Below are 19,674 nucleotides of genomic sequence, written 5' to 3' on the forward strand. Positions count from 1 at the left end.
TGTCATATTGACTTTCCTACAATCATAAACTTTGAATCAATATGCAGATAAGGATGCCTAAGTTTCTTTGACCTTATAGATTTGCATATGTGTTTCAAGTCAGTGATTCAGAAAGCAGTGAAATCATAGTTAGCATAGCAGCCAAGTAACACACATTTTCAGTAATGGTAGCTCCCTATTTCTGAATTGATAGGTGTATTTTACCCGCTTAAGGACCGCCTCACATACATGTACTGCTGCAGGGCAGCCCTTAAGCAGAAAATCACGTACCTACACGATTTTCTCTTCCTGCTCTGGGGCGCACACACTGCTGGAGCCCCGCGTCTTCTTTGATTGGACATAGCAGGAGCCAATCAGCGGGTCCAGTGGCCGCAATGGCTGCTGAGACCCACCGATCATTCACAGGAGAGGCAGAACGGTGGTCTGCCTATTAAAACAAGGAGGATAGCCATTCTGCTAGAGAGAAAAATGGAGATCTTGTGTTTCTGCTAAGCAAAAACACGGATTTCTGTTTTCCTCCAGTCACAGCATTCCCCCCACAGTTAGAAAGCACTCCTTAGGAGCACACTTAACTCTTTGATTGCCCCTGATGTTAACCCCTTCCCTGCCAGTGTCATTTATACAGTGACAGTGCATTTTTTTAGCACTGATCACTGTATTGGTGTCACTGGTCCCCAAAAAGTGACACTTAGTGTCAATTTTGTCTGCCGCAATGTCGCAGTCCAGATAAAAATATCTGATTGCCTTTGTGACGAACCCCGTACTCTTGAGGAGTATGTCCGCTTTATAAGTATCCTTTGCCCAGTACCAGCATGATCCAAGATCCCTCATCTCATCCAGTCACTTGTCAAGACAGCAGTGTTGGTTGAATAAAAGCATAAGGCCGCGTACACACGGGCGGACTGTTCGCCCAACTTTGTCCGCTGAACAGTGTTTGGGCGGACAGTCCGCTCGTGTGTGGGCTTTCAGCGGACAGTTTCAGCGGACAGTTGGACGGACAAGGTTTTTCGGAATTTCCGAAAAACTGTCCGCTGAAACCTTGTTTCAGTGAACAGTCCGCTCGTGTGTAGGCTTGTTCGTCAAACAAAGTTGCGCGCATGCTCAGAAAGGATTTACACGCCGAAAGCTATAATGCAGTGTATAGGACGTCGTATTTTTCGTCCCGTCGTACGTGCCGTTCACGTCATCGCGCACGGTTTCAGCAAACTGTTCGTCCGTCGTGTGTGGCCATGTCCGTCCATGCTAAGTTTGAGCGGACTGTTTGCCGAAACTGTTGGACGGACAAAGTTGGGCGAACAGTCCGCGCGTGTGTACGCGGCCTAAGACTTTTTATTGAAGAACAGACACAAGTATATATCTCTGGAGACAATCATCCTCCTTGTTGGCATAGAGACACAGGGAGGGGTAAACTTTACATCCAATAACATGAGGCACAGGAACATTCAAACATTTCAACACATCTATAAACAAAAACTGGGCATGCCGCTAACAACTAGTGGTACTGAAACATTTAACCTTTCAACAACTATTTAAAACAGTAACTGGGAGCAATGACCACTTTTTTCATGGAAAGACCTGTTAAAGGAGCTTCTCTTCTCATATGACTTGGGCATGAAGGCCTGCACACAGTTCAAATGTCCAATTTCAGTGTTCTAAACATAGTGTAAACAACCTGACTGGCTCAGGGGTAAAGCAAAATGCTGAGTCCAGTGTGGTTGTACTGAGTCTGGTTATATCAGACCAGACTGGGCTTCTCAGGTCACCTTGTGCCCCTAACAGACACAGGGTGACTTACACATTTGAGGGAGGGCTGAAAAGGGACTTTTCTGACCCCTCTAAGGTAAGCTGGTTCCACAGGCCCCCTGCCAAAAGTGACTCCCGTCACAGCCGACATTACTAGTAAAACAATAAAAAGTCCATAAATCTATCCCATAGAGCAGTGAAGGTGAACCTTGGCACCCCAGATGTTTTGGAACTACATTTCTGATGATGCTCATCTACACTGCAGAGTGCATTGAGCATCATGGGAAATGTAGTTCCAAAATATCTGGGATGCCAAGGTTCACCATCACTGCCATAGACGCTATAACTTTTGCACAAACCAATCAATATATGTTTATTGGGATTTTGTTTACCAAACCCATGTAGTAAAATACATATTGGCCTAAATTGATGAAGACATTTGTTTTTTACATTGTTTTATTGGATGTGTGTTATTAAATTTTTTTGAAAATTGTCAGTATTTTTTTGTTTATAGAGCAAAAAATAAAAATCGTAGAAGTTGAATTACCACCAAAAGAAGGCTCTATTTGTGGGAAAATAAGGACATCAATTGTAATTGGGTACTGCATCGCATGATCATGCAATTGTCAATTAAAGCAACGCAGTGCAGTATCGCAAAAAATGGCCTGGTCAGGAAGGGGGTAAAACCTTCCAGAGCTGAAGTGGTTAAAGTTCTCTCCTGGCCTACCAAAGAGAACATGTCCCTTTCCATCTGAGGGCTTCTGATTTTGAATTTCACTCTACAGGTTCTCAACAACCTCATTCTGAGCCCAGGCAGCTCATAATGATTTGTGTTACCTACTGATTTCCTTTAGAAAGGACACCCAGATTCAAAGTAGTGACAATGCAAAATGTACAAATTCAGATTTAAATTAGAAGGTAAAAAATAGTGTAGCGCTTCTGTAATAGTGAATGTGATCCACACATACACAAAAAATTCCAAATAAATGGCCGCATGAGAAAGTCCATATACATAAAACAAAGTCCAATGGAATGGGTATGAACTTCCGTGATGTAACTGGTGCAAAGATGGTTAGGCCATTTCAAGGAAAGAAAGGGATCTTGCTAAACAGATATGCCCATGTAAAACAGCTTGTCTGTAGACATTAGGGAAGTAGATAAATACTCTTACCAACTGTGTTGGACTCACACGGTCATATGACAGTTGAGTCTGTAAAGCTTGGGGTCCCAATCTAGGGCCAGGGGGTGGATCGATGAGGGTCCGTCAAACTGGTGAGAGAACTCCAACCGACTGTGTGCCAAGCGATGTGTTTCACGGATGGAACATCAGGATGGTTTCTTATCCAACTCGGACGTAGCACGTTCAACACCGATACTCCGATCACCCCAAAAATAGGGTGAAAGATGTTAAGGGTTTTTAGGCCAAAAAAGAGAAAGGAAAAAGAGAGCTCCACATGGTGCGGGTCAGACGGTATAAAACGGCAAATTTATTTAAAAGTCAAAAAATTATATAAAATATTTTATGACTTAGTGATCACAAAGTCAAAGATGAGAAAGTTAAGGGTGTCAACATGCCCCTGTCGAAGACATATCTGTCGAAACGCGTCGTGCTAGCTGTTGGCACCCTACATTGCTTTTACTTTCATTTTTATCTAATCTTTTTGTGATCACTAAGTCATAAAATATTTTATATAATTTTTTGACTTTTAAATAAATTTGCCGTTTTATACCGTCTGACCTGCACCATGTGGAGCTCTCTTTTTCCTTTCTCTTTTTTGGCCTAAAAACCCTTAACATCTTTCACCCTATTTTTGGGGTGATCGGAGTATCGGTGTTGATCGTGCTACGTCCGAGTTGGATAAGAAACCATCCTGATGTTCCATCCGTGAAACACATCGCTTGGCACACAGTCGGTTGGAGTTCTCTCACCAGTTTGACGGACCCTCATCGATCCACCCCCTGGCCCTAGATTGGGACCCCAAGCTTTACAGACTCAACTGTCATATGACCGTGTGAGTCCAACACAGTTGGTAAGAGTATTTATCTACTTCCCTAATGTTTACAGACAAGCTGTTTTACATGGGCATATCTGTTTAGCAAGATCCCTCTCTTTCCTTGAAATGGCCTAACCATCTTTGCACCAGTTACATCACGGAAGTTCATACCCATTCCATTGGACTTTGTTTTATGTATATGGACTTTCTCATGCGACCATTTATTTGGAATTTTTTGTGTATGTGTGGATCACATTCACTATTACAGAAGCGCTACACTATTTTTTACCTTTTGATTGTGGAACTTTGTTTGTTTTAAGTGTTGGCAGCTGCTTTTTTGTTTTACATTCAGTTATAGCGCAGTGTTTTCCCCCACTTTTTCCTAGATTTAAATTAGAGCCCATGTTAATATTTGGGCAGCCAGGCAAGGGAAAAAAATCAACTTTGAATAGGAGGAGATCTGCGGTGATGTGGGATACTCCAAACTGTTTAAGTATTGTTAGTAGAGGATACTTCTCTCTTTGTAACAGTAGCACAAGTACAGGTAAACGGAAGCAGTCTATGGGTTCATGGCTGGAGACCATAAAGTAGGTTGAGTACAAGTGCAGGTAGATTGCAACAGTCTATAGGTTCACAGGTGGGGACCATGAAGCAGATATGAGCACAAATAGAGGTAGACATGTACAGTCTACTGTATAGGTTCACAGCTGGGGACCATGAAGTAGGTTTGAGCACAAATAAAGTAGGCGTTGCTCACAGAATCCTGGAACATGATTATTCCTTAGGTGCAGCCTCTTGTAGAGCAGTCCAGCATCCAATGAAAAAGGCTTTAGGGGCAAGCGCCCCCCCTTACCCCCCCCCCCCCCCTTACACAGCTCCCAGCTCCATTTCCCTAGCAGGGGGGAAAAGAACAATCTTCAATCTCCAATCTCAGGGCTCCAGAATTTTTAACAACATCCCAGCCATTATCTGGGCAGACCTCCCCAGGGATTTGAATTTTCCCTCCCTAAGCTCTAGAAACTTCTTCTAGAGGCAAGGGGAAGCAATCAAGCTCACAGCCGGTGATGCCCAGGGGAGCAGTAAATAATTACTGCTCCCCTGATTACAGAAGGAGACAAAAACGAAATTTACCTAGCAGCCTAACTAGGAGGGTGCTATAGACCTATACATGAGAAAAAAATAAATAAATCCAGCACCCCCAGGGATTACTACAGCCTCTCTCAGCCTGCCAATATACAGTACATGTACACACACACACACATACTTTTTCCTCCCCAGCCTTACAATTTTCTGGAAAAAAAAAAGAGATAATAAGCACCACTCTCAAGCCCTATAGTCAACTTGCTCACTTAGTTGCTGTGTTGCCAGGTTTCTCACGCCACACAACAATTCAAGGAATAAAAGGAGGTGCACACTAATGTAACCTCACATTTAATGGAGCACCACTCCAAGGGCCAGGTGCCTTTGCTTTAACACTCGACTGTCAGAGAGGGTGCTGGCATGAAAATGCTCATTCAGAAAACTTTGTAGTTAACAGGTGGAATCAAAGCAGCTCACTGATCAGCTCCAAATGTATGGGAAATGAAAAGTAGCTTTAGCCTCAACTCCTCCCAATAACCATGCCCACTGATGTGTTTTGCCCCGCCCCGAGGTTTAGTCTATAACTAAAAGTTCATTTATTTGTAGTTATACAATTTAAGTATAAATGTCCTGTTGAATGGACTTTGATTTAAATTTATGTTTTTTTTTTATTGTATCCTTATGTTAACTGAATTGATCATTTATCACATATGTTTTTTACATATTTCAAAGACAGGTATCCGCTCTCCCTTCAACCCTGAAAGGTGCCAAATGTGGCACCAGAAGGGGGAGGAATCAGATGAGCCCAAGTTCCACTTTTGGGTGGAACTCTGATTTAAGTCTCACTCTTGAGACAGATAAAGTGATTGAAGACACAGTCCTCAATCTATCTCTACAGCCTTAGCTGCGCAGAATGAATGAATGCATGAGCAGGAAGAGTTCTCTTCCTGTTCATTCATAAACTGAAGCATAGTAAACAGGCCTTACTATGCTTCAGTTATGAATGAACACAGTGAATGATTGATACATATCACTCACTACTGTGTTCATCCAGCAAAGAACATATTTATCATCCTCTCACCCCCCCCCCCCCCCCCCTCAGCTCACTCCCCCCAGCCCATCACCCTGAAACATCCCTATCCTTGGCAGCAGAGGGAAAGGGACCCCCTGAAGCAGCTGAAAGCTGGTCGGAGAGGAAGGAGGAGAAGCTAGCAGTGCTGTGGGGAGGGGGAATCAGTGGGGCACATAGAAGGGCCCAGGCAGCAGAAGGAAGGGGAACCTGGACAGGAGAGGGTGATTGTTGCAGTGGGGGGGGCAATTACTGGAGCTGATCCCCTGTAGTTCCCCCCTGCAGCAGGTGAAAGCCAGCAAGAGAGAGATGAGGAGCAGTTGGCTTTCACCTGCTGCAGGGGGGAACTACAAGGGATCACTTCCAGTAAATGCCCCCCCATCGCACCAATTACCCCCTCTTGTCCAGGTTCCCCTTCATTTCTTTCTTTTGTCAGCTGCCCGGGCCCCCTTATTGAACTGATGGGGCCCATGCCTCATACAGGAGGATCGGTGATACCCCCTTATCACCAGCCCGGATTCCAAGTATTAGTTGAAATTGAATGCATGTATGGCCAATAGTCTATGCTCCCTAGTATAGTCACATAACCCCCAGTTAAACTGGGCTCAATCAACAGCTGGTCCATTAATCTCACTGGAATTCCACTAGCAAGATTCCCGTTCCCATCAGAAGTGTTTACTCTACCAGCCGCAATGCGTTTGATTACTAAAGGCAAATTTTGCTTTTTTATTGTGACTTTTTTTTTTACTTTGCAAGGATATTCTCCCCTTAGCTTAGTGATAGTGATAAACATTCACTTTGCAATAATTAACACATCACATGTAAGGAAAATAAAAAATACAGTATTTTTTCTTGGACATAATTGGATGTCAGTAGAACTTCCCTCATTCACTAAACCAGGAGGAAAGTGAACAACATGTCTGCCTTTAGTAAATCAATCACCTTGTCTCACTCTGCTAAATTCTGAACATCTCCTTTAAGGATAACTGTATAGTAGGGTGAGGCCTGTTATGAAAGCTTTACTAGCAGATGAACAGGAAATACATTTTCAGAGCCTGGCAATTCAGCTTTCCAGAATATATTGACACTCCAAGTCTACGAACAGTCAGAAGAACAAACCAAATCTTAAATTACTTATGTACACAGTTACATTTTTTTAGTGCTGTATATCCCTTGAATTTGATTTTGTTTAAAGCCTTTAAAAATTGTAGCCATCCAAAAATAGCTTGAGTGAGAAGTCTGCTTTCGATCAAAAAGATTACAGTATATAGCAAACCATTTTCTTTCAGTGTGTTTAGATTATGCATACAACTTCTGTATGTGTAACTACAAAGAGAGTCAGCAATTGTTGAAGAAAACTTATTTTTTTTTTTTTTAGAAGAAATAGGGCGTAGAGAACATTCTTAAGATTTACAAAGGAATTATATTTCATATATTCATGTGAAGAAATATTGAAGTTTTGTAAAGGCTAAGAAAACAGAAAGGTTAATGGAAGTTTCAGCTACTTTCCTTATAAGTCCTCTCTAAGACAACTGGCATCTGTCCAATACAAACTGATTCAAAAATAGTACTCTCATAAGGAACACAAAAGATAACAAATGTGTCAGGCAGAATTTGGAACATAATAAAATACTGATGTTCATCTTTGTATTATTTAACTGGTTATATAATATTTAACTTTAGAAACCTTCAAACTTTAGTTTGTCTGCCACTTTACTGTATAGGTAGGTTAATTGGCTTCTGTGTAAGTTGACCCTAGTATATACTGTATATGTAAGAATGTGTTAGGGACTGTAGATTGTAAACTTATTGATGGGCAGGGACCTGTAATAAATAATTAAATACAGGCATACCCCACTTTTAAGTACACAACGGAGTTTATTTACTAAAGCTGTAAAGTGAAAAATCAGGCTCACTTCTGCATAGAAACCAATCAGCTTCCAGGTTTTATACCCAAAGCTTAATTGAACAAGCTGAGGTTAGAAGCTCATTGGTTTTTATGCAGAAGTGAGCCTTATTTTGCACTTTACAGCTTTAGTAAATAAACTCCATTGTGTACTTAAAAGTGGGATATGCCTGTAAATGTATATCCACGCTGCTTTCTTAAACTTTAAAGTAGACCTTTCTGCAGACCATCACAAAGAAATGAATGTCACCATGCAAAAGGATGTGAAAAGACATAACAAAAAAAGACTTTTCTCTGCAGGCATTTCTTTCCAAGAATTTTCTCACTTTACTTTTCTCCAGTACTCTCCTCCCAACTGTCTTTTTAAAAGGGTAGGAGGATTCCATCTCTCATTACTTCCCAGGGTTCAAACTCATCCCCTTGCCCAGGTTACACTAGACATAATCTAAGTAAAGAGAAAAAAAAAATCCTTTGCCAGAAATCTTGAGAGATTTTGCAGTGTATCAATGATAATACCCAGGAAAACACTGGATGAGGCTTTCCAACATATAGTACTGGTTTAATATGTTTACCCTGTCAATTTGACAATAATTGATGCACTTATATATTTAAAATGAGGAACTTAAACCTATGCAGGCTTCCCGATACCAACAGTGGTGTTATGTACTGTAACCAAGGCAATTTGGCACCACAACCTTTACACATCCCATCCTGCTCTGGGGCGATCAGTATTTACACATTCCATGTTAATTGAATTAAGGTGTCCTAAGATGTGAATGAAAAAGTTTGGGGTATCTTCTTGACACTCCGGGAAATGAAGAAGTGGCTTGGTAAGCTATGAAAGTCCAGTTAAATGTGACTAATACTCGATAAATGCTAGAAGACAATACTGTATGAAGATATCTAGATATCTTGAAACTTTCCACATTAGACCCTAAACCAGATAATATTCAGAAAACAAGAGAGGCTCCACGTTTAGGAACAGGCGAGGGTATGCAGCCTCCCCTAATAGACTCTAAGGGGCTAAAATATATGTAATAGGAAAAAGGGGTGAATGGCGCTACCCTACATTTGAGAGAGATATCCCACTCTCTAAAATTAACAATGGTGTACCACCCAAAAGCTACTGTGCTCTATTCGTGATCATAATGATTAGAACCACATATACCACAATAAATAACATACCTTAATAGATAAAGTGCAATATTACACAGGGGTAATAGGAGCTGGTGAGTGTGGACCATTAAGGGGGAGCACAAGAGTCACCTGATCTGCTGAGCACTTTGGTCACTTTGAAAATCCCTGGCAACTTTTACAGAAACTTTACACATCAATTGTGTGGGACTATTATATTATTTACTATTTTTTGTCAACACACATATTCCGTTTTTGATGAACTATTGGTTTCTATATATAAATAAATAAATATATATGTGTATATAATTTATATTTTTGGGGGTTTTGTTACCTATATTCACATTTTCATTTTTATAATCATTTAGATTATGGAGTTATTTATGGTGTTGCTTCCCATAGATGGGATTCAGTTATTCTTAGGACATTTTGGATTAATTAGTTAATCAATGTTTTAAGCAGAGGTTTTTGTGGTGTGCGTAATATTGCACTTTATCTATTAAGGTATTTTATTACAGTATACAGTTGCAAAAAAAGTATATTAACCCTTTTGGCATGATATGGATTTCTGCACAAATTGGTCATAAAATGTGATCTGATCTTCATCTAAGTCACAACAATAGACAATCCCAGTCTGCTTAAACTAATAACACACAAAGAATTAAATGTTACCATGTTTTTATTGAACACACCATGTAAACATTCACAGTGAATGTGCAACCCCTGGATTTAATAACTGGTTGAACCTCCTTTGGCAGCAATAACGTTTCCTGTAGTTGCAGACCAGACGTGCACAACAGTCAGGAGTAATTCTTGACCATTCCTCTTTACAGAACTGTTTCAGTTCAGCAATATTCTTGGGATGTCTGGTGTGAATCGTTTTCTTGAGGTCATGCCACAGCATCTCAATCGGGTTGAGGTCAGGACTCTGACTGGGCCACTCCAGAAAGCATATTTTCTTTTGTTTAAGCCATTCTGTTGTTGATTTACTTCTATGCTTTGGGTCATTGTCCTGTTGCAACACCCATCTTCTGTTGAGCTTCAGCTGGTGGACAGATGGCATTAAGTTCTGCAAAATGTCTTGAGAAACTTGGGAATTAATTTTTCCTTCGATGATAACAATTTGTCCAGGCCCTGACGTAGCAAAGCAGGCCCAAACCATTATGCCCCCACCACCATAATTCACAGTTGGGATGAGGTTTTGATGTTGGTTTGCTGTGCCTCTTTTTCTCCACACATAGTATTGTGTGTTTCTTCCAAATAACTCAACTTTGGTTTCACCTGTCCACAAAATATTTTGCCAGTACTGCTGGGGAACATCCAGGTGCTCTTGTGCAAACTGTAAACATGCAGCAATTTTTTTTTTTGGACAGCAGTGGCTTCCTCTGTGGTATCTTCGCATGAAATCCATTCTTGCTTAGTGTTTTATGTATTGTAGATTTGCTAACAGGGATGTTAGCATATGCCAGATACTTTTGAAAGTCTTTAGCTGAAACTTTAGGTTTCTTCTTCACCTCATTGAGCAGTCTGCGCTGTGCTCTGGCAGTCATCTTTACAGGACGCCCACTCCTAGTGAGAGTAGCAGCAGCGCTGAACTTTCTCCATTTATAGACAATTTGTCTTACCATGGACTGATGAACAGCAAGGCTTTTGGAGATACTTTTATAACCCTTTCCAGCTTCAAACAAGTCAACAATTCTTAATCGTAGGTCTTCTGAGAGCTTTTTTGTGTGAGGCATCATTCACATCAGGCAATGCTTCTTGTGAAAAGAAAACCCAGAACTGGTGCGTGTTTTTTTCATAGGGCAGGGCTGCTGTAACCAACACCTCCAATCTCATCTCATTGATTGGGCTTCAGTTGGCTGACACCTAACTCCATTTAGCTCTTGGAGATCTCATTAGTCTAGGGGTTCGCATACTTTTTCCACCTACACTGTGAATGTTTACATGGTGCGTTCAATAAAAACATGGTAACATTTAATTCTTTGTGTGTTATTAGTTTAAGCAGACTGTGATTGTCTATTGTTGTGACTTAGATGAAGATCAGATCACATTTTATGACCAATTTGTGCAGAAATCCATATCATTGCAAAAGGCTTCACATACTTTTTTTTGCAACTGTATGTGATTCTAATCATTATTATTATCACAAATAGAGCACAGTAGCTTTTGGGTGGTATACTATTGTTCATTTCACAAAGTGGAATATGCCTCTCAAATTTAGGGTAGCACCATTTACCCCTTTTTTCCTATTACCAGATAATATTATACGATACTTCAAATTTTACCTGTAAGTCTTAGGCCCCTTTCACACATGCTGTCCGATCAGGTCTACCTGTCCATTTTTCAGGTGGTCCTGATCGGAGCCTCCATTCAGCTCTATGGAGCGACAGATGTCAGCTGTAACATGTCCACTGACATCTGCCACTATCCGGTCCACCAAATCCAGATGGATGGAGACCATATTTTCCATCCGTCTGGCGGATCAGATGGAATTGGTTAAAAACGGACAGGCAGATATGTTTTCATCTGATCTCCCATAGAGAACAACAGGGCTCTGGCAGGTCCATCTCAGCACAGTAACTGGAGACAGACCTTTTTAACCTGCTGAACAGCAGAGATCAACGGATCAATCCCACGCTTGGCAAGTGGAATCCATAAAAAAGGACGTGCCCTGTGTGAAAGGGGCCTAACTCAGTTATCATTGAGCTATAATCATCTTGGTTTATATTTTATTTATTAGTATGAGAATAAAGGCTCTTTGATCTAGAAGAAAAGGAAGCCCTGACTATTGGAAGCATGGCGCAATGATGGTTGCGCCAATATAAAAACCCATTTCCCCCACCCCAGTTATAAATGGGGTAACGAATGGCTGTTCTACTGACAGAGGGGTAGTGGGAGTTGTTGATACATTTAGGTATCTGTGAGGAGAGGAGTACTGACTTTGGAGCTGTGATAGCCACCAGGAAAGTTCCCACCCACCATCCATGTTTTTGCTTGCTGTTACATGATTATTTACAGATTTTAAGTGGTCATTGTCCTAAACCCCTTGTAAATTTAGTTTAGTGGCAAGCCCATCTAGAAGCTATGATTAAAGGCTGTCTATTGTTAAAGCCAAGCTGTTTTAGTTGAAATGTTCCATCCTCTGCCCATTGAACCCCCACAGGGATGATCTTTAGGTGCTGCAGGATCTGTCATAAGCACTTGTCAAGAGTGCGGAGTATGCTCGCCCCTTTTTGCCCCCTCTTTCAATTATTGAAGCTGTACTATAGCTTCCATCGGTAAAAACAGTGTATGAGTGGAGGAGGTGGACCTTTCATTCAACCACTCGTCCTTCATTCATAGAGTACTTTTCATTGATAAAAGCTAAATTACAGCTTTTATTAATGGAGGAGGGGGACAAATGAGTGCTTATGATAGGTCCAGCAGCTGTAGTCACCTCCACAGCACCAAAAGATTACTACTACAGGGGTATGTGGAGATGTGGAGTGGGGAAGAGGAGAAAAGATTTCAACTAAGACAACAGCCACCAGCACAAGGGGAACTTCTCCATGTAAGTACTGCCCCTTGAGCAGATTTTAAAAAACTAAAAACAAATTAAAAGGTAGCCTTTAGGATAGGTGTTTATGCTATGTTTACATAATTGGGTGCATGGAGTTTATCTGTAACAACAGTATTTCTGGTAAGAAGCAGAAAAATTCTGCAGAATAGCAGGGATCAAGGGCTGTATTCTGGTAAAGTATTAAATCTTCTTTTCTTTCTCAACAGTACCAAAAGAATTGCATATATTTTTGGATTTTTTTTTTTATATATCTTTTTTTTTAGGAATGCCTTACTTTACTGCTCTGAGTGGTTAACCATTATGGCTCTGCTGGAATAGCAGGCATACATGCATAGCAGACATACAAGAATAGCAGGCTATACACAGAACAAAAGAGTATAAAAAATGAAAATAGGAACAAAATTAGAGAGGTTTCCACAGTGACCAATTAATTTTTGTCTTTTATTCCCAAGAAATATTAAACAAGGAATATAACTGTTATAGTCACCATGGACAGTAGCTGGGATTTTATTTTCTCCAGTTTGTCTTTGTAAATGCTACTAATAATCCTATTCTCAAAAAGTGGTCTGAAAAAAAAAATGGAAATACAGCAAAATGATAGAAACCTGTACCAGAAAAAGTGCTCAGTTACATGGCACAAACTAGGAATCAAATTGGTGTACATCACAGACAAATAAAGTGAAATACTGTATACAGTAATATACTGGTTCTTTATAAACTTTAAATATACTTACTCTGAGGCTGTTGTCCATACTTAACAAATGATTTTATGCTTCTAATGTCTTCAAACTGTAAGACTGTGTACCCAAGGCGAGCCAGGATCCTTTTGTATAGAGTGGATTCTTCATTACTGAATGTAGGATATGTATATATTAAGACTGTTCTTTGCATACTAGAAACCAGTTTCTCCTTTCTATTTTCTTCATACTGTTGAAAAAAAAGAAATTTATTACATTGAAACTTTAAGTTAATCTACTACTACAACTACTACTACTACTATAACTAATAATAATAATAATAATTTCAAGATTTTGCACTATGGGAAGTCAAGCACAGATTGTGTAGTCCTTATTAGGTTTCACTTTAAATTACAACTGGTCTTACCCATTTATTACAATAAAGTTGATTGAATCGAAACTGAAGTGCCTGATTTTATTACTGTGATCCAACCCATCCCATGAACCATATACCTTCATATAAGCAAGTGCTTACTAGGGGATTGCTGTATTATGTGTTTTGCTTTTCTTAATGTTTTTGACTGTGCACTGTTTAAATTGTGTTGCTCTACTGAGCTGATAATTCCTGAGAAGCAAGGGTAAACGCTGCTGGTCCGGTTTTCTCAAGCTTTTTGGGGAATAGCTCTTTTTGCTGTGGAAAACATATAAAAAGCAGGGAAACACCTCCAAGTGTGGGCACTATCTATTGGAAGGGAACAGGAACTGTGCTAGGATGTGGTTGCCACCTTGTTTGATGTCAGCCCTTGGCTGGATCCTAGTTGGGGCTCCATGGACATGGACTTGTGCTATCCATATAAGGGTTTAAAGGACTCTAAAGACTTTTTTCAACTAAGGTATGACTACGTCAATGGACATGGGTATCAAGGGGCACACAGAAGATAACAATTTTTTTTTTTTTTGCTACTTCAGCGAATTTATCACGAGGCCCCAATCAACTTTACGTTCATTTGCGTTTTCCTCGTCTTCACATCATTGTAGCTTTGTGTTTTAATTGGTATTACAAAAAAGACCTTTATTCAATATCAAAAAGATAAAACAAAGCTATCAAATCTAATCGTGCAAATCTATCTCTCTCCTTCTTCTACTTATTCCCACCCATGACCCTCTTCTACTTCACTATGCAGGGAAATTAAACTAACCCCCGTTTACATTCTTATATTCTAATGTGCTCTGCATAGCTCCATGTTTTTTTGACATTTTCCCACTTTTGCCATTTATCTGCTATCGACAGATCCTTATCGTCGTGGCTGTCCCTTCGCCTATCCATACGGTAAGTTTCAGAAGATAACAATTTTAACCACTTGTCGACTGCCTTGCACCAATATACATCGGCAAAGTGGCACAGGGAGGCAGAATGAGGAGATGACTATGTAAACAAGGCATTTCCCTGTTTTGCCTAGGAACATGACAGAGATCTGCTGCTCCCAGTGTTCTCTGTCATGTTCTAGTGAGCCCATCCCCCCTACAGTTAGAACACACTGAGGGAACACATCTAACCCCTTGATCTTCCCCTAGTGTTTAGATGGAGGGAAGCCTCAAGCAGGGTTATGTGCAGATTATAATGAATCAGTGTCACTGGGATGAGTTGACAGATAAATGAGCTGGTGGAGTCCGGTGCGAGCTCTGCGGCCCCGGGTCAGAAATACTGCCCAGAAGAGAGAAGTGTAATAAGAACTATTACCTTTACTGTACAGAGTATAAAGAGTTATAAATCTGTGCCACAGATTACAAGTATTTAACTAATGTCTGTGTGGAGAAGTCTCGCTTTTATGGAGAGTGCAACCTGAAATGCCATATCCATGTGTAGGCATGTGCCTCCCCATCCCCACTTGAGAACCACCCACATATATCCATACTCTAAACTTACATTTACCTCAGTCATATTGGGAAAAAATAAAAAGCTGGCAATATTTCATAATTAAGGCTACTAGACACTGCCCATTGTACAGAAAGACTGTACCATGCAGAGAAACGTTTTGGGAGTCTGTCCAGCACAGATAAAGAGGAAAATTTTTAATATACATTTGGATTACATATGGATTAGAATGGAAGCAGTATTAAATTAGAACTAAGGCATAATTTTTTTCTTTTTCATTTTAGAGTAAGTGGAGGGTTATAACTCATTCCATTTTTTTTGCCACCTGTGTCCCATAGGGGAGGTTTGCCTCCATTGTTTGGATATAGGACAGGAAGTGAAGTGAAAGAAAAAAACTCCAAGGTGAAGTCATCTCTGGTTGTCAAGAGCAGTGGCATCACTAGGGTGGAGCAGGGGGTGTGAGCTGCACCCGGGTGACACCTGCCAGAGGGTGACACCCGGGCACAGTACTGGATTGAGAGAGGCGCCACAGCTCTCTCCTCTTCCTCCTTCCCCTGCGCACTCTGGTATCTCTGCTGTTGTTGCTATGTCTCCTTAGCTCCCTGATGTTCAGGGAGGGAGGAAGATAAATAATTGTGAGGCAGAGGCAGACAACTCTGGAGTCCCATAGCCCAGTGCCTGGCACCCACATGTGTTCTGGGAACCAGCACTGCAATCGCCTATTATTGTGACAGGTGTCGGCTGCCTTTCACATTTACACACCTCAGAGCTGACAGAGCCTATGCTCCTCCTCCACACTGACAGTATATCACCAACAGGAGGAGGAGCCTCCTAGATGGGACAGTTGTGTGAACACAGCCACTCTGATCCGTGGTCTGTAAATGTAGGGGAGAAGAATACACGGGGGGTTACATTAGGTGGATTGCACGGGGGGTTACATTAGGGGGATTACACAGGGGGAGATCTGTGCTGATGCGCTAGCTTTATTTTGGTGGTATTTGATCACCTCAAAAAAATTGTTAAAAAAATGTAAAAATACAGATTTTTTTTAAAGTACGAAACTGTTTTATATTTTGTTAATACATTTTTCAAACAGGTAATTTTTGATGGGATCTGATAAGGCAACATTGATGGGCCCTGGTGGCCATTGATGAGGTGGCACTGGTGGGCACTGATGAGGTGGCATTGGGGGGCACTGATGAGGTGGCACTGATGGGTGGCACTGAAGGGCGGCACTGAAGGGCGTTGATAGGTGGCACTAAAGGGCTCTAATAGGGGGCACTGATAGCTGGCACTGATGGGTGGCAGTGATGGCCACTGATTGTCACTGGTAGGTGGCACTGATAGGCAGCACTGCTAGGTGGCACTGATTGGCACCACTGGTGGGCACTGATAGGTGGCACCCATGGGTATTGATATGTGGCACTGATTGCTGGCGCTTATGCACTAGTGGGCATGGATTCGTGGCACTGTGGGCACTGATTCGTGGTGCTGACAGGCGGTATTGGTGGGCACATATGAGGTGGCTTCACCTCTTCCTCTTCGGGACCGACGTCCTTTCAACAGAAGCCAGTGAACAGCTTTTTTTCCTCATCACGCTGTCAGCGTGAGAAGAAAAAAATATTACCGCTCTTCTGTTTACATCCCGTGATCAGCTATCATTGGCTAACAGTTGATCACGTGGTAAGGGGCCGGGATCGACCCTTTACTCCGATCTTTGATCATCCGAGTCTCATTGACTCAGGTGATGACAGTACGCGCTGCGTGCGCCCTTCAGGCAGGTGTGGCGAGCATGCAAAGGGGAGGATGTCTATTGATGGACTCCCGGCAAAGCAGATCCACGCTGTAGCCGTCATTCAGCTATAGCACAAATCTGAAGGGGTTAAACAATTATTCAACTACATCTGCTAGTGTCTCTAACACTACCTTATCCTCAGGTTGACAGTGCTGCTTTCCAAAGGCATTCCCATTGTTCCTTCATCCAGAGTGGAGACATCCTAAGACAAGATGTGTGATACTGGCCAGATAACCAAGTGGAAATAAGAAAAACAAACTTTAACCTCCTCCTGCTCACACTATAGCCGAATGACGGCTACAGTGTGGGCCTTAATTGCCGGGGGGCGTCAATAGAATATTTAAATGCCCATCAGTGCCACCTACCAGTGCCCATCAGTGCTGCTAACCAGTGCTCATCAGTGCCTCCTCATCAGTGCCACCTATCAGTGCTGCCTATCAGTGTCAACTACCAGTGACTACCAGTGCCACCTATCAGTGAAGCCTATCAGTGCCCATGAATGCAGCCTATCAGTGCCCATCAGTGCACATCAATGAAGGAGAAAAATTACCTGTTTTCAACATTTTATGACAAACTTTTTTTCGTTTTTTTTTTTTTTTAAACCCAGAGGTGATTAAATACCACCAAAAAAGGCTTTGTTTGTGTGAAAAAAATGAATTACATTTGGGTACAGTGTAGCAGGATTGCTCTGTAACGACACCCCAAGTATGAAAGGGGTTAAAGTCGTTTAGGACATTCCATTCCCGAACACAAAGGCAGCTACCGAACACTCCAAACAGCTGAACAAGGAACCCATACGAATAATTCTCCTCCAAGTACGAGACGAGGCTCTGTGTTGAGGGTCAAGCAGGAATCTGGCTTTATTTTTAGATCTCACACTATATACAGCAGGATGAAAATACAACCTGTGCCCAGAAACCTAATTAACATGAGCCAATTATCTAATCCTTTAGACAGCCTAGGTGACTCAGAGACATGACCTTTAGGACAGACTTCATGTCTCCTAGTTCACCGACTATACAATACACATTATTTATCATCCTTCATACAATTTCAGGGTTAATTAGCACAATGAGTGAAAGACTCTTAGAAGCTGTGACAAGTAATACTAGACTAATTTACATGATAGCAGACACAGACAGAGACAGGTGGCTGGAGATGACATCAGCATCTCCTATCAGTATTTGTCCCAGCATTATGAATCAGCCACTATTTCTAATATGGCAGATACAGGGTTCATTATTTTCTTGATCCCCCTGCACCCAAAGGTAACTCTCATCACACGCGCAGTTGTCATTCAAAGTGTGACAGTGCAGCCCAGCAGTCCTTAGAGGAGTTGGCTGCATTCGTTTGCTATTTTTCAAACTTTATTTTGACATGGTAACCCTAAACTAAAAACCTTTTCTGTCCCTGGGTGAAAATGCTCACTTACTTTTTAAATGTGGAGCTATGGAGCCATGGCTGTCACTGAACGTCAGACTTGTCTTTCTCATTAATCTCCACTTAATGAGAGGGGAAGGGGGAGATTAGAAGTTTACAGAAGATAACATTGATACCATTATTTGTGCTTTCAATTCAGCTCACATGAATTGACAAGGGCACCTAGTTTCTGGCAGGAACATCTACTTTCTGTAGCTGCTACGCATTCTTAGAAGAAATGAAAAATGGATGCAGCCACCCCATCTAGAGACTGGTAAGCTGCAGCAGAATACATTTTGGTTCTTGGGTTTAGCTATCCTTTAGTCCTAAAATGGTGCAGGTAATGCTATCTGTTACTATTCTGCAGTAATTATCAGTAAATGCAATATTAACTACATATATTAAAGCGGTTGTAAACCCTGTTACACCACTTTTACCTACAGGTAAGCCTATAACAAGGCTTACCTGTAGGTATCTTGAATATCTCCTAAACTTGCATAGTCATCGGCACATGTGTACTAAAGAAACAGGCCGCTGGTGGCGTTTCTTCAGTAGCTGTGCCGTGACATCATTGCGGCTCCAGCAAATCACAGCGCCGGAGCCGCGAACATGGAAGTAGCTCCAGGGCATCGTTCTAAGGTAAGTATTTCATAATGAGCTAGTAGCTCATTATGCCTTTGTCTTGAAGGATTTTTATTTATTTTTCCCCCGAGGTTTACAACCTCTTTAAGAGACAACCATGACCTAGTTTAAAGGGGGCCATACATAGAGCGAAATCTGGTTGGTTCAACAGGGACCGGCTGAATTTTGATCCATGTATGGGCAGACTGGTGTCACAGAAGTCAAACTACTGATTGACTTATGTACAATCAGCCTGTCAGGTTTTTCCTGGTCGATCAGTGCCGCGGCTGGAGCCGGCAGCACTGATCAGTGTGATCTGATAGCAGGGAAGTCTTCCTGCTGGCAGAATACAATGATTCAGCGGGAAAGATTCCCCCTTCAACATCAAATGTGTTGATGAGGGAGTCGGGCCCTTTTTTTAAATTTTCATTCAACCTGCTGCCTAACTCCACCTTCCGTTTTCAACTTTACAATTAAAAGTGGAGATAAGCCCTTCTATGCTTTACAACCAAGGAAGTTGCCATCTTGGCCTTTGTTTGATCTGCAGCTGGTGTTGCACATATGATCAGTTATGACACCGCCCATTTGATAGTTTGGTAGTTCAGTTGAGAGCACAAGCAACCATGACAGCTATCATTGATGGCATGCCTGGAATATAACTGTTTTGGGAAACAGATTGATCGGTTTAGTTCCACTTTAAAACATGGCAGCACAAAGAAATCCTCAATCATGAATAGTTGAAGTGCTAGCAAAGTCAGTTTAAAAGAGATATTAGGTCAATTACTGCATAAATAGTAA

The 19,674-nt window shown here is 41.5% G+C and overlaps 1 protein-coding gene across 1 annotated transcript in view; it reads right to left on the minus strand.

Annotated features, from left to right (window-relative positions):
- CPED1 (cadherin like and PC-esterase domain containing 1) overlaps window positions 1-19,674 on the minus strand; it is a 396,971-nt gene that overhangs the window by 319,357 nt on the left and 57,940 nt on the right. Inside the window, exon 2 of the mRNA XM_077473332.1 lies at window positions 13,223-13,415. Within this exon, the coding sequence (XP_077329458.1) occupies window positions 13,223-13,415 (193 nt within the window). The remainder of the gene's footprint in view (window positions 1-13,222; window positions 13,416-19,674) is intronic.

The sequence above is a fragment of the Lithobates pipiens genome, unplaced genomic scaffold (genome assembly GCF_037356315.1).
Source record: "Lithobates pipiens isolate NorthernLeopardFrog02 unplaced genomic scaffold, aLitPip1_a1.2 Scaffold_8, whole genome shotgun sequence".
Taxonomy (NCBI): Eukaryota; Metazoa; Chordata; class Amphibia; order Anura; family Ranidae; genus Lithobates; species Lithobates pipiens.